The sequence below is a fragment of the Aptenodytes patagonicus genome, chromosome 7 (assembly GCF_965638725.1).
Source record: "Aptenodytes patagonicus chromosome 7, bAptPat1.pri.cur, whole genome shotgun sequence".
NCBI classification, from domain to species: domain Eukaryota; kingdom Metazoa; phylum Chordata; class Aves; order Sphenisciformes; family Spheniscidae; genus Aptenodytes; species Aptenodytes patagonicus.
Window position 1 is genome coordinate 49,813,382 of NC_134955.1, and position 15,804 is coordinate 49,829,185.

The 15,804-nt window shown below is 38.2% G+C and overlaps 1 protein-coding gene and 1 long non-coding RNA gene across 3 annotated transcripts in view; one reads left to right on the forward strand and one right to left on the reverse strand.

The window, feature by feature from the left end:
• The window catches only part of TSHR (thyroid stimulating hormone receptor), an 89,033-nt gene that overhangs the window by 18,042 nt on the left and 55,187 nt on the right, over positions 1–15,804 (forward strand). For both annotated transcript variants that reach the window (XM_076345226.1, XM_076345227.1), the window contains exon 2: positions 10,041–10,112. In XM_076345226.1, coding sequence (XP_076201341.1) covers positions 10,041–10,112 — 72 coding nt within the window. The remainder of the gene's footprint in view (positions 1–10,040; positions 10,113–15,804) is intronic.
• LOC143162859 (uncharacterized) lies at positions 1,968–4,839 on the reverse strand. Its single transcript, XR_012995810.1, has 3 exons — positions 4,573–4,839; positions 4,020–4,110; positions 1,968–2,832 (listed from the first exon to the last, which is right to left on the reverse strand). It is a non-coding gene; the product is annotated as an uncharacterized LOC143162859 (long non-coding RNA).

Here is a 15,804-nt window from a genome sequence, read left to right on the forward strand (position 1 = left end):
TATGGATTGGTGTTTTCTGTTTGCTATATATTACCAAGTAACCAACCTGAATTCTTGCCTGTCAGTCTGACAGTGTCCATATGCACCTCAGTATGTAGGAAGAGGTTATGTTAGCGCCAAGAACTTACTTTCAATACAGAATTGTCCCAAATGCTGACCTGCACGCTTTCATTTTGAAAGGCTCTAGTATTTCTTTAATTTCTTACGGCTGAGCCAGTTTTGACATATACTTTATGGTATTCTTTTGGACTGCTAGTTAATTGTGGGAAAGTAGCTATGTAGTCTCTTAGGAAATTCAGAAGTGATTTCCTACTTTTAGAATTACTTTGCTGTGCAAGTCTTTACCTCGCTCCTACCACGTTGGTAATACTAGCATTAGACGCTAGGTGGTAATCGTCTTCTGGTAAGCTCGGCATGCCTATCACTGTGAAATGCCTTTTTATAGCTATTTTTGCACCACTGAAAGACTACGATGCATTTATTTCAGAATAATAAAAAAACCCCGTAATATTTTTAAGTTTGTTAGTTTGTGTTGGGTTTAGTTGAATATAAAAAACTAGAAGTTAATGTGTCAATAATTGTTTACCTAGCCATTATCTTAGCTGTCATAGTTATTTCTCCTATATGAAAGCTGGAAGGTCATTGCTTGTTATAATTTTTTCCAAAAGATGAAATCAGTATGTAAAATTTCTTACTTTGTTTCACATATGGTCATTTTTTTTTTCCTGTCTTTGTGGAGAATAGTTCATTAAAATACTTGTAGCTATTGTTGCCATGATTCAAATTATAAATCATATCATTTTAATCTGAAATTCCTTGGATGCTCCCTATTTATTATTTTTTGTAGACAGACATTTTAAAAATGTTTTAAAATGAAGAGGCTAAGTATGTAAAATATATATTTACTTCCCTAATATTTCTTACTGAAGTAATATCACAGATACGGCTGAGGATGTTGTTAAAATCATATATATATGATTAGACATATATTTATATATTTCTTAATGTAGAAAACGTGAAACCGTTTATATTTGAGGAGAATGTTGGTTTCACTTGGATTTTTCACTGACTATTTGCCTTCAGCTCCTGCTAAAAGGTAATGTCCTGTCAGCGCTGTCATGGCCAACTAGGTGCTTTTTTGCTTCCTTATTTAGGGCTTCGAAGTAGCTGCAGGGATTGCTGCAGACAGGCTGCAACTGAGCGAGAAGGGTTTCCTCCTCTGCCGTTTACTGGAGCATGAGGTCAGGTCCCTTGTTACAGACGATTTCTGCGAGTCTGGGTACAGCAGTGGTCTGTGAGAAGGCATGGTGCAACCATTGAGATCCAGGGAGTAGATTCAAAGTCCAAGAGATAGTAAAGGGGAAGAAAGAACCATCAAGCCTTGAACTCATCCAAGAGAAGAGACTTTTTTTCCAAATTTGTATGTAAGGTGGAGTTCTTTGGTAGGCTGTTGTGAAATAATCAAGTGTAAAGAAAAAGTGTGAGACTCGGGGGTAAAACCTAGTGTATGTAATAAATAGTACTTTAAACTAAGTGCTACATATACTTTGTACAGCTTTCTTCCCAGAGCAGATTTGGGAAATCTAATGCAGCATGAATGTTGAATTAATCTAATAGACATGGGAATAAATAGTTTAAGTGAACAGTTTAATATTTGTAGTTACGCAAATGTTTCCATTTGCATTACAATATGTATTTTTTCATGAGGGGGGAGGTCATTGTTTGATTAAATGAAGGAGGCTGAAAACCAGGGGTTGTTTTTGGTTTGCAGGATTCGACATGCAAAGTTTAAAAGTATTAAAAAAATCATTCTGTGTTGTTATATTATGGAGAGCACTCACGCAAGTTACCTGTAAGGGTATGTGGAAAGAGAGTGTCTGCTGCCCTAAGACTATCTGATCAAGAACCTTGTCAAATGAGATGCTAAGGAACAGGGAGGCAATAAACAAAACATACGGAGACACAGACCTCACAGAGAAACAATGATGACAAGAATGACAAAAATGACAAAATAACGACAAGAAACCAGACTGGTCAGTCACACTGATTGATGGTCTATCAAGAAACTGCAGGCATCACTTCAAAGAGGGGCCAACCTGGACTTCACAACTGATAAGGATGCAGACTTGGGGGTGCTGGGTATTGGGACAGGGGATTGGTGGAATTATGCAAATTGATGAGGTAATGTGCAGGGGAAGGGAATCACGGGGAATAAAGGAAGAATAAACAGAAAGGGGTATAAAAGGAGTCAGTTACGTGTGAAATGGAGCTGGTCAGTATGTTTGACCGAGCCCTGTGCCTGATCACTGCAGTCTGTCCTGTCTTCTTACTAAATCTTCATAACATTATCTATTATGTGTAATCACAGTTGAAGTTATATTAGATTTTGCTGAAACATAACATTTACATATAATATGAAGGTCATACTTATATATGATATGAATGAAAAGAAAGTATAGAAGAAATCAAAGGAGGGGAAGGAAGACAGCAAATAAAAGGCTCACTTTACTGGAATCTGTGTCAAAACTGTGTAAAACTGCTGCTGTTAAGATGGTGAAAAGCCAAAAAGGGAAAAAAAGGAAAACTCTCACAAGTAATCGTTACAGTGTGTCTGTTTTGAAATATTTAACACCTACCACCTGTCCATTTCATAGGATTAATTAAGAATGTGCTGGGATAAGGGTTCTTTAACACTGAACCTTGCAAGGCTTATAGAGCTCCCTGTGGCCAGTTGCTTGCATATGTAAGTACAGAGGAGTGGCTGTGCAGGATCATGCCGAAGCTCCATCTCTCCCAGTCTCCGGCCTGCGGCTGTGATCAGTAAAGTATGCCCTGTGAAGATATATGAATAAGACAAACATGCAGTGACATTGTCCTGGAGTACTCTCCCAGTAATAGTTTGTTTGAGAATTTGTATTTTATATGCCTGGATGTGTTTTTATTCCATGAATCTGTCCAGTCACTTTAGCATCCAGTATTTTTACTATTTCCTCTGGTACTATCCTGTCTCAGAAAAGGCTGAAAGGAATGTGTTTTGTTTTTCCATCACCCAAGTCCCTGGCCAGTTTACCAATATAAGTCACTGTTGATTTAATTTCATATTAATATGCTAGGCTGTACATGGGCAGAGCTAAGAAGTGAACACCCAAACTGTCCAGCCACTTCTGCCAACATCTAACAAAGGAACAAGGCTTGACTATCCCAGTTAAATCTACCATCAGAGTCCTCACGCAATTGCTCCCATCTCTTACTCTGCAGCTAAGTGTTTAGCTTCTTCATTTACCACTCTGTTCTGTATTTTTTTTTTCTGCTCTGTGAACTCAGGTGGTAGACATGGCTGTTTAGCCTGATCTGGGCTTGGTATAAGGTACTAGAGAATGAGAGGGAGAAGTAGTCATGGTCAATGTTGTTCAAAGGAGGAATGCTCCCTCCCACCAATCTCTCACAGGTGACATAGGAAGGACACCCTTCTTCTGCTGCCCTGGCTTGATGAATGGACTCTCATGCTTGGGAAACAAGCAAACCCCCAAAAACCCCACAACAGACCCCAAACTCTTGAGAGGCTTGTAGCTAAATGCAGTTGTAAAAATCTTTTAAAAAGACCAGTGCTTTTTATAAATGTGTTTAGTGTAAGGTATTAGATAATATATTACATATGCCTTCAAGCTATTGTAAGAACTTCAGCACTGAGTCAGGATTCATCAGCAATGAGAAATAAAGCTTTCAAGTGATTTACCAAGTAAGCCAGAGAGCAATAGAAATGTTTTCTCTTTAGATTTTCATGTATTCTATCGCATCTACGTCTGTAAGTTCTCACTCTAATAGTATTCTGGCTACATAGTGCATGCTGTTAGTGCTAGTTATCAGATGAATAGGTGTGATTGAACTAGATGTATACCTCTCCTACATTTTCCCCTGGATTTTTTTTGCTCTAACGCAAGACAGTAATAGAAATGAAATAATCGAATGTAAGTAGGCAGAGGCTGTGGCAGTTACATGTACACACAGATTGCCTGTACCTCTCAAACGGAAAATCCCTTGATGTTTCTCTGGTCCTGGTTTCTAGGTACTTCTGATATTCACCAATTTCAAATGTTTGAAAATGGTCACCTGTAAGAAATGAAATGCCTATCAAAGTTTTCAGTTTAACCTCCTTATATGCTGAACACTGACTTCTGTAAGTCATAGGCCAGATTCTATTCTTGTGCATATGTGCAGTCGAAAGAGAACTGGGATGATAAACAGTTTCATTTGAATTTTGCTGTAACTCCTTGGTACTAGTCTTTCCCTAACTGTATTTAGCATTCAATGAAAAAAATCAGCTATGCTGCAATTCTGAATTAAATGCACAAGTGAAAGTGAGGAACTCCTGGCTTCTGAGATGTAATTACGGCTTTGCTTAACATTAAAATAAAGGGTTGTTAAATGGATAGTCAAGAACTATACTCTGTATGAAGAGTTAGTAGTGTTTCATATATAAGAGCAAAGCTTTTCTCCTATTTTTATAATCTTGATTTATTAGTGGAATATTTTTGTGAACTTGTTTTTTATTTCTATTATTATTACTTTTACCTTGTGTCGTGGTTTTACTCCAGCTGGCGACTAAGCCCCACACAGCTGCTCGCTCACTCCCCCCGGGTGGGATGGGGGAGAGAATCGGAAGGGTAAAATCTCGTGGGTTGAGATAAAGACAGTTTAATAGGTAAAGCAAAAGCCGCGCATGCAAGCAAAGCAAAACAAGGAATTCATTCACTACTTCCCATCGGCAGGCAGGTGCTCAGCCATCTCATCTCCGTAATGCGTAACAGTTACTTGGGAAGACAAACACCATCACTCCGAATGTCCGCCCTTCCTTCTTCTTCCCCCAGCTTTGTATGCTGAGCATGACGTCATCTGGTGTGGAGTATCCCTTTGGTCAGTTGGGGTCAGCTGTCCCGGCTGTGTCCCCTCCCAGCTTCTTGTGCACCCCCAGCCTGCTCGCTGGTGGGGTGGTGAGGGAGGCAGAAAAGGCCTTGACTCTGTCAGCACTGCTCTGACAATAACTGCTGTGTGACAACAGTGTGACAGCACTGCTCTTTAGCAGTAACTAAAACATCTCTGTGTTATCAACACTGTTTCCAGCACAAATCCAAAACATAGCCCCATACTAGCTACTATGAAGAAAATTAACTCCATCCCAGCCAAAACCAGCACACCTTGTTTTAAGCCAGCTGTAAATTGCATATTTTAATGTTACTATTTATAGATTTTTTTAAGTGCAGTCTAAAATAACAAAAAATGACTGTGATACAACAAAATATACTGACAGCAATTAACATCACTAATCACATTGCAATTAATGCCACTTGCTTAGTTTATAGGCCTGGTTCTAGTTTCATTGTCTTATGCCTGGCTTAAGCTGCCTACTTTTATGGCTCTTAAGTGGTAGGAGTAATTAATACTGAAACCAACGAAATGTTCTTTCATAGTTAGGTAGCTCCTAACTGATAGGAGTCTAGGCACCAGCCGCCCCAAGAACAGAGTTCCTTGGTGCATTATCAAATAGGCCACTAGATTAACTCTCACAGAACAGCAAAGCACAAATAATGAATCAGTGCTTAGCAGTACTAGAAATACAGTGCTTAAGGGAGAGACAACATTATTACCTGCTAGATGCTTGGGTAATGCTCTGTGCATTGATACTGTACAGTCATTAAAATGAAGCAAATGTGTTTAAGTTTGAATACATCACAATCTCCACTTACGTATACCTGTATTTCTAAGTTAGTCAAAACCAGCGTTGTTTCTATGCAGATATAAAATATTTTGAAGTCTATGTGGTCTTTTTTAAAAAGCTTCTTTTTCTCATTAATGAAAATAACTAGGCTAATTTTGAGAAACAGAGTCTTTACTAAAGATTGTTTGGGAAGATCAGAAGGGAGTCAAAGTGGGAGTTTTTTCACTTGTTAGCTGAATATCTGTAGTACTTGATTTTTGACCAAGAAACTCCTTACATTCCAGGTTGACAGATGTTTGGGGCAGAGGAAAGCAAAAATGCAAAGTTCTGCACAAGCAGTCTAATATGTTTCTTATCAGTTGTTCAGGTTTCATTTTCTTGATATATGCAATGTAGAATCTTTCAGGAACATACAGGCTAAACTCTTGGTGTAAATATCAAAGCAGAAAGAAAATTTTAAAAACTTCAAACTGACTTTCTGACCTATGAAACTAAGAAATGCAAACTAAATGTTGTCCTATAAAACTTAAAATGTTTTTCTGAAATGTTTTCTTGCCATTTTTAAAACAACTCATTTAGCAAAAATGTGATTTGTATGCTTTTGTATTTGCAAATATTGATAGCATGTTTGTAATGAAAGTGACATCAGACCTTGGGTTCTTTTTGAAAGATTTTATGGAATAAAGACTGAAGATTTTTTCTGGATTTATTGAGGCATTTAATCTGAATGAGAAAATAAAGGTAGAAATAAATGGTAGTACTCAGGTTAGCACAGGAGCAATTTTTTCATTAAATGGTATTGAACATTCTTGTGTGTTGTCTTTGCCTTAATATAGAAAGAAAATTAAGTGAGCCTATTAAATATATAAGTGCTTATAGTTACAGTTTTTCTCACTTGGAAAACTAATACATATTTTCCCAGTAAAGTTTTTTCCTTATTCTGAAAAAGCTTACTTTCTTTGTGAACATACTGTGGCTCGCTGGATACTGGGCTTACTTGCTAAATTTCAAATTGAAACATGCAGGTTTAAAGAAAATTTCTAATGCATGCAAGACAGGAAGAATCACAGTCCATTAATATACTGAATTCTCAATTATTCATCATATGTTCACACTGTATGTTATGGTTGGCAGGCTGGAAGTCCTGACCTGTCTTGCCTTTCTTGTTTCTGGCTTTGGGCTTTAAATTCCAAAACTTGCTGCTTTCCCAGCCTGAAGAGCACACCACTGGTGCCTGGTCATCCCCGACCAATAATTATCCACAGACTCACACTTGGCAAACAGGGACGGAAACACTGATTTTTTTCTGCAAAGTTTTAAGCCACCTCCTAAAGCAATTTAAAATTAGCAGTAATGTGTCATCAGCCCACAGGTTTTTAAAACTCAGAGAGAACTGGAGCTTTGCAGGTGCTTGTACACAAAAGCTGGCTTAAAAGTTTGGGCCTGTCCCCAGGCCTGTTGCATTGACTCCATTTTATGGTCTGCATAATCATTGGTCCTTTTAACTCAGTCAGCAATCTGTTAAGACAGCAAGTAGTTGAAGCATGGCAGCTAACAAACGCCAATTGCTTTGTCAGTATATGCTACATGCTATGATTTAGCGTGTTGCTTATGTAGTAGGTGTATTACATGAACTTGGAGTCTTTTAGCTTTACTGACAATCTCTCATACTGTCTCACCTCACAACTAAGTTTTTGTCATGAAATGGGCTATTTCTTCTCTTCTTCTGCCTAAGATTTCTTTCTATTTATACTTTACTGTCTCTCTTTTCTTTATGAGTCCGTTCATAAACACATCCTGTACCCCATATGGGTTTTTTTCATATTTGCAGAATGTTGGTATATCTTTAAACTCTAGCAGATAGACAGGAAGAAATATGATGCTCCCACTTCCAGCCCATGTAATAAGTTTACTAGCCATTCAGTCAAAGTATAGCCTTTAAGGCTACGTTTCTTCATTGTGTCTATTCTTGAGGTATCAGGAGCCTTGTCTAGAAATTTATAAATGCAGAGTAATTTCATAATACAGCAACTTTGATATAATTGATTCATAAATATTATCCAGAATTTCCAGGCTTTTCTGATGGAATGTGTAAATTTCAGGTATGTCAATGAAAGGTTAATGTGAGCTCACTTAGCCCATGTGTAGCTAATGAATGATGGGTCTGACTCCGTTCATTATCTGACAAAACCGGAGAGGGATGAATGTCTGACGTAAGAGCAGGAGGTCAAGGAGAGACTTAGGATGGTGTTTAAATTCTTGCTTTTCTGGAACATGGAATTATGCGTAAGTGATAGGTTAAGTACTAGTTCTGTAGTGACTGGTGATGGGAAGTAACTATCATGTGAGTCAGCATTATGTAGGTGAACAGAGGACCAGAGGGATATAAGAGAGGTTAAAAGTGAGCTTGGATAGTCGGAAGTGGCTTAAACTATGTTTTTCTTGGCTTCTGAGTTCTACCAGTCTCAGGGAGAAGCCTTAGGACTGCTTTGTCCTCCTAATGCAGCCCAAGATACCATTAGCCTTCTTTACAACAAGGGCACATTGCTAGCTCATGTTCAACTTGGTGTCCACCAGGACCCCCACGTCCTTTTCTGCAAAGCTGCTTTCCAGCCAGTTGGCCCCCAGCATGTACTGGTGGATGGGGTTGTTCCTCCCCAGGTGCAGGACTTTGCACTTTCTCCTTGTTGAACTGTGTAAGGTTCCTGTTGGCCCATTTCTCCAGCCTGTCAAGGTCCCTCATTAACTCTGTTCTACTTTAAGACTTGTTAAAACCTGTCTGAAACCAGAACTTCCTCAGTCATCACTGCCAGCTTCCTAAAAAGCCTGGAAATACAGACAGATGTTGAAACACGACAGCAAGATCAGCGGGCTGTGCTGGACTAAGCAGCTGTTTTTTACAAATATTTTGTCTAGGACTGTGATAATAGAAGGAAGCAGTAGTATGATGTGGAGGAGGGAGAAGGATGGGAGAGCACTGGTATGGGTGACAAGGGGCTATGGGTGCAGGGGAATAGGCAAGTATACCTCTGGACCAACTGACATTCCCCTGGTTGGGGGCTCGGTGGGAGCTGGGTGGATTGAGGTCAAGAGAAATATCAACCCAGTGTTGGAAAAATAGAAGTCTCTAGATTCTCTTTACTCATTCTTTTAACAAGTATATGGAGTAGGGGAGGTATACTTGGGAAGTAGACAGAGCCTTCCTCTGGGATGATAGGAGTGTACATTCTCTTAATGTATATTTTTACTCAAGATGGAAGTTTTAAGAATTTCTATAGATATTTTTAGTTCTTGTATGCAAGTTCCAGAAGCTTGATAAATCTTAAGATGATAATATTTTTGTCTGTGTAAATCAAATATAATTATTATAATCAGATACGTCACATTATGAAATAGAATACATAATTAGGAAATCACCCTCATTTGTTTAATTCTTTTCTACTGAACTATTCTTAAGCAGCAGCTATGGGAGAAGTTTGTCATTTGTTCTTGATTATTCTTCAGACTATTCATTGACTGTAAATTATGTAAGCGTATTCCCAGATGTACTGGAAAACCAAAAATTACCTCATCCAGCAATGACAGGTTGTAACTGTAAGTTTAACAGACATTATAGGCTAATTTTACAAAGCATTTCCTCCTTTTTTGGAGGAATCAGTCTGCTAGAGATTCATTCTGTTAAGAACTTGGCTGTTGATAAGTATCTCCCTTAAATATTGCCTGTTTTTCTGAAACCTCCTGCAGATGGGTAAGATAGATAATTCTATTCTCTCCTGAAGTGCATCTTTAACTGGGCTTAAGCTAAAGAATAACAATGTACATGCCATCCCCACATCAGAGGTTTAGGGAGGAAGAATGTTGTATTTATTACAAAGTATATGGAGAATTCTGTGGAGGTAGCATGTAATTGCTCTAATTCGATTTTGGCTGGTATACTTGAATTTCTTGCTCAGAATGAGGGATGGGATATCTTTGTGGAGCCTGAAATGATTAAAAGAATGTTTATACTCTAATACTTCATTTACTTCAATGGGCAAATATGTTTGCTGGTCATGCGCTGGAGTTTTGGAAGGTCCATCATTACCACTGAATGCTGAGTTCCTATCAGAGACGATGCAGAAGGTTGTAGTTTAGATTGAGGGAGCACACCAAGCAAACCAAGCCACATAGTGAAACAGGAATAGAAATGAGGCAAAGATGGAAACATTGGGAAAAGGGAAGATGAGAATAGAAATATTGGAGCAGAGCTGGAGTTGCGTAGGACTTTTTAATGTTAAATTGTACTTACCAAAGGATATTAACTGCCAAACTTTTATTTCTCTAGGAGGTTTATGGAGACTCATCTAAGAACAATTCCAAGTGACGCTTTTTCCAATCTCCCCAACATCTCTAGGATGTAAGTTTTGTTTCTGATACTATTCTTTTAGCTCTTTTATGAAAAATCACTTTCCTTCTCCAAAATTCTGTCTTTGTGTATAAAATCTTCTGAAATGAAAATATTCTTGCACATTTGCTACCTCACCACTCACATTTTAGAACTGCAGGTAATCATCCCATTGTTTATAACCTGAACCAGCTATAGGAAGGCATACTAGGCATTTTTGGATAAGAGCACACCTTTGTTGAAGTAGGTGTGATAAATAAGGCTATAAAACTTTTCTTTTTTTTTTGCAGTTCACAAAATATGAGAAATGGTTTCATTCAAATGAACATATTCTATTGCTGGTCTTGGCTAAAAGTTTGTTTCCAGCTCCCCGCATGATTTGTAACTCATTTCACTGGAGACTCTGAGGCATTTCTAGACTAGGGATGGACTTTCACCAAAATATTAGTATTTGTGTGATGTGAGAGGGACTTCCATTGTGTCACTTCCTTTGTATGTAAGCACATGCATGGATACAATCTGTAAATGCACAACCAGCAGCCTCTACTTATTTGCCTCACATCAACATTTGTCCCATTGAAAGTGGCTACCCTTGCACTGCACTGCTCGTTGATGTCAGCAGTCTTGAGACAAAGTTGTCACACCTTTGTTTCTTCTTCTTGGTGGCTGACCCATAATCTCTCATCCTGTGCATGGCTATTTGATGCAGGGAACATCTCTGCCATTTCCTGATTCACTCCCTAGAATCAGAGTGTCATGTAATTTAGAAGGGACCTCAGGAGGCCTCTAGTCCACCACCAGCTCAAAGTTGGGCTGACTATAAGGTCCAACCAGATTGCTCAGGGCTTTATCCAGCCTGGTGCTCAGCTTTATCTGTGTCCACTGTTAACTAAATAAACCACCTCATTCAGCAAGAGGCCCACATTTTTCTTGTTCAGCCTTTTGTTACTAATGTAGCAATAGGAGCTCTTCTTGTTGTCCTTGACATTCCTTGCAAGTCTTAACTTCAGCTGAGTTTTGGCTGAATGGCTGAGATGGACTACTATTTAAGAATTCATGAAACAGCACTTTGGGGGGACATGGAGTTCTGCCTAATTATATTTTATAGTTTCATCCAGGTGTATTGAAGTAATGACTTTCTAAAATCCTTATAAGTAATTGTTCTGGAATATCTGCAGCCTCATTTACCATCTCAGTTTAATCAGGTAGATGGTGTATTGTTTTGGGTTTTTTTGTGGGGGGGAATGTCCCTTATATGATGTATAGTATCATATATAAACGTGATAAACTGTTCAGAGTTTTACTAAATATAGAAGGATGTCAACTCTTCGGCTTTCAGTGACACGTAATCCATTGCTTAGATGCTTTTCAGATTTTAAAATTCTCAAACTGTAATATTTATGAATTTGTAAAAGCACAGGTATTCATCTGAAGAATTCAGTGAACCCTTCTCTAAAGATGCCTAGCCTCCAAAAACTTCCAGTGGCCAAAAGGCTGTAACACCAAATCTTCCTAAGCTTCATGGCACCAGAGGTGATGAAGGGGTATTCACACTGCCTGTCTCTAGATCACTTAGCGACCTCGTAGGCTAAGGACACTTAGCCACCTAGTCTCTCTCCATGGGCATTATGAGTCAATGACAATCTTTTGCCTATACTGTTTGGTAGTAACATGGTGACAGATAACCGCTCTGTTGCACGCTTTGATCACATTTCAGTCGAAGAGGAAAGTCAAAATTACAAAGACCTTATGGCCTTGAATGAGATGAATAGTGCTTTTTACACATCTTAAGATAATATGTTGGCATCCATGTCAGTTTATTTGGTTTGTGATTTCAAGGCTACCTGGGAAAACAAAAGTCAATATCTTCCCCAAATTATTCTTTAAAGAGAGTATCTGAATATGGAGTTTTACCTTTTCCCTACTCCACATTTATGTGTAGGAAAATAGCATAGATGCAGTTGAATATAGCAGTAACCAACCTGAAATCATGACCTGATGTGGTAGTGTTACACTTTCTCTCCTGCTGTACAATGCCTTCTGGATTACCACATTTCTCTTTCTCCTGTTAATTTTAAAAGGCCTATAAAGAATAGACAGTGGTTTAAATTTGAATAGTGTCAATGCCTTTCTGGATTTTTCTTATAGCATTACTGCTACTACAAATCATGAACTCCCACCTTCTTGATATAAACTTTGGGTTAAGGAACTAGTACCTGTATTTTAACTACAGCTCTTGTGTGTATGTCTTGGCCTCTAATGTACCACATATCTCATTTGCCTCTCCCAGCCCATAATTTCCATCAGCAATGAAAATTACCAGATCTTTCCTTGCTTTGTAAACTCATCTAGAAAATGTTCTGAAGTTTCAATAGGGTGATAGAGAATGTGTTTACTGTTCCAAATATAGCACTTCATTTTGCTATATGGTTTCTACTATATAATTTCCACAAATAAACCTTTTTTTTCCTCTGTACTGAATAGAAAATTTAGTTGTCCTCTTTATGAACCTTGTTTAAACAAAAATTTTAGAGCTGCTATTTCTCTTAAATGAATGCATATCTACGTACTCTTGATAGCCAGAAGTAGAGATTGTTTCCTTGTGCTGCTTTGCCACAGGAATGAAACAAAAAGCATTTCAATGAAATGCTAAAGTGCAAAGCTAATTCCTGTCAGAAATGCATCAGTGCACTGAAAAAAAAAAGGTTTTGTAAGGTATTCAGATGCAAGAGAAATTTCTGGTTTACATCCTTAAAGTTGCAAAGACATTAAATCTTGGTAGAAGGGCTTCACCTGGTATTTCCTACTGACTCAGGACAGGTTGAACTTTCAGTATTTTTAAGGTCAAGGATAAGGAACCTTTTTCCTGGGCTCAGGATGATGCTTTGGGGTCACATTCATGAGTACCTCACAGACACCTGACCTGTATCTCCCTGAGCAGTTTTCTCCACAGCTTCTCCATGCAAAGTAGCATCCCCACATTGCACAGTGCTCTCTGCCAGCAGCCCTATGCGGAGCACACTTCCCCTGTGCACTGTTTTCCTTTGTGCAACACAGTGCCTTTTCACACCCTGTGCACACCGCTGTCCCACAGCCAGTGCCACCACATGGCTCCCCACGCTTAGCAAGCATCTGCACCACAGTGCTCCCACACCTCCCCTGCTCCCCAGTGCCAGCCCATACAGTACAGCCCAACTCAGGGCTTCGATTGCCTTAGCTGCTGCTGGTTGTCCTCTCGTGAAGTACCCCACACGTCACCGAGCTGCCCTCCATCAGCAGCAGAGGAGAACAGGGGCAGCCAGTGGGCAGCAACACAGCAACACAGGGGATGCTGAGGCTGGAAAAAAGCGAAGAAAGGTGGAGAGAGGGAGAAGGAAGAAAATAAGGGGAGGGAGAGGGCCTTGTGGTTACTGCCATGTGCCAATCATCTGCTTTAAATCCTGCGTTCTCAGGCTCTTTCTGAATGGGCAATGATGATTAAAGTGTTATCTGCAAACAGACTTTCTCTGAAGCTGTGCATTTGGTGTTTAAGCTACGACTGTATTCGCGATGAGTGGTGAAGGCATTTTCAAATCCTGCAAATTAAACACAGCTGATAGGGAGAGGAGGTGCTGAATTGTAACACGCCTTCAAAATGGGAATTTAAACACGCTTTCCCTCTTCTTCTGATGCAACTCCTTCCAGTTCTGATTGCTATGATTTTTATTTCTTACATTTAACGTGTTGTATTATGTGTTCATTAACCAGAGCCCAAAGGGGTTTTTGGAGGCACTCTGAACACTTGGAAGTAAATGTTTACGCACCATTAATACATGTTTCTGTTTGACATTCCAGTCTCAGAGGAGATTTTTAATGTGTTTGTGTGGTTTTTGGGTGTTTATCTATATGACACTAAAGCAAATAAAACTACTCATTTCCCTGTCAACAGTGATGATGTGGCTTAATTAATGTACACAAATACATCTGCTTATGAAGCAGAGGAGTGGAGGTCAACATGCAAAGATAAGCTGTTTCCTTCCCACTTTTGTCCCACAGCTGAAAGATACAAAACTGTTCCAAGCCAGGCAGTATAGTAAAAATGTGACATGCAGCACGGTGGGAAGGGACGTGGTGGCTGTAGGGGTGAGTGCGGGGAGGAGGAATCCCCGTTGCCACTCTTCTGCCTCTTCTCATGTGTGAGAGAAAAGCACTTGCCTGCCTGGTGTAAGGTGACCCATTTTGATCATGGAGCACACAAAAAGTACTCTCTAATTCCTAGCCCCAGCATGACAATGCAATGTTTGTTCATTTTCCGGTTTTAATTTCATTTTCTGTCAAGCTGATTTATATATAGCTGTTTGCTATATAGAACAACTTTTTTTTTTTAATGTGTCATTGATATAACCTATCTCTTGGTATGTTAAAATGTAGGCTCTGTTAAAATGGAATAATTAATTTTCTTTTAAGACTGAAACTCCAATTTCCTGGGCAATAGACGTTTATTGCTTACAGGAAAACAAAACATCTCACATAAACATCTAACTCTGCAATACTCAATCACAGAGGTACAGACTGGAAATACTTCCTTTATTGCATTCCTCTCTTATTATCTTCCTTCCTTTTGGAAGAGGAAAATAGCTTTGTAAAAGCAATATTACTGTAGAAAGAGAATCTGTTGGTCATACAATCTCTACTAGTTACTTTTCTGGTATCTTTTCAAACACTGTTGAATACCTCTCCTAAGTGACCAATAAAAAATAAACCTCATGTTAGAAGAGTTAAAATTAGTTCAGGTAATATGCTTTTAGCTCCAGTCTGGAGAGGACATAAATTCCCCTGGAACAGTTAGTGGTATTAGTCATCTGCTGGTTGTTAGAGCATGTGCTGGTCACAAAGTATTCTTTCCAATTTTTTAAAACATTTTAAATACTTTTTAATATCCATTGAAAGAAATAAAGATTTATCTTCTTTAAAAGGTCCACAAAAAATAAAAATCTGATCCATAATTGATTGTATTAAAAAGCTCTTCTGGGTTAAATGATCATATTTTAATTTATTATTTACTATTATTACTCTTAATACTGTCATTGGAAAAAATGTTAAAAAATCTTCTCTGTTTTGTTTAAGGAACACAACCCAATTAGAACTGATGTAAAATACCAGTTGGATATTTTTTAAGTATGATTCTAGGCCTTTGCAGGTTTACTGATTAAAAAGGAGGACAGGCATATGATACAGTCTCTTTATGATTGATTACATTTTATTTGATTTTGACATCTAATATTGACATCAAAGACTCTTCTAGTCAATTTAATTTTGTGCATTTAAAATAATGATCAAGTTGCTCAGGGTGTGTGTGACCATGCAAAATATTAAAAACTGAGTCATTAATTTCGATCAAGAGTATCAAAAGATAGTACTTAAATATTTTAATAATAATAATAAAAAATAAAGAATATGCAAGGCATTCCAATTATTTTAAAAGATCTATAGATTAGAAATATGATATATAAAATATTATTAGAAAAGTAAATAAAATACAGGACTACATCTTTTAAATGCTATTCCAGCATTAATAAATTTTAAAACTAAGAGAAATTTTGAAAGACAGAATCAGATAATTTAACCCAAATAGTAATGCCAGTTACTCTGAAAATCTGCACTAGTTAGTTGTATTGCAACTTTATTCACACTTCAAAGCCTTTAACAGTAGTTCCAGTATTAT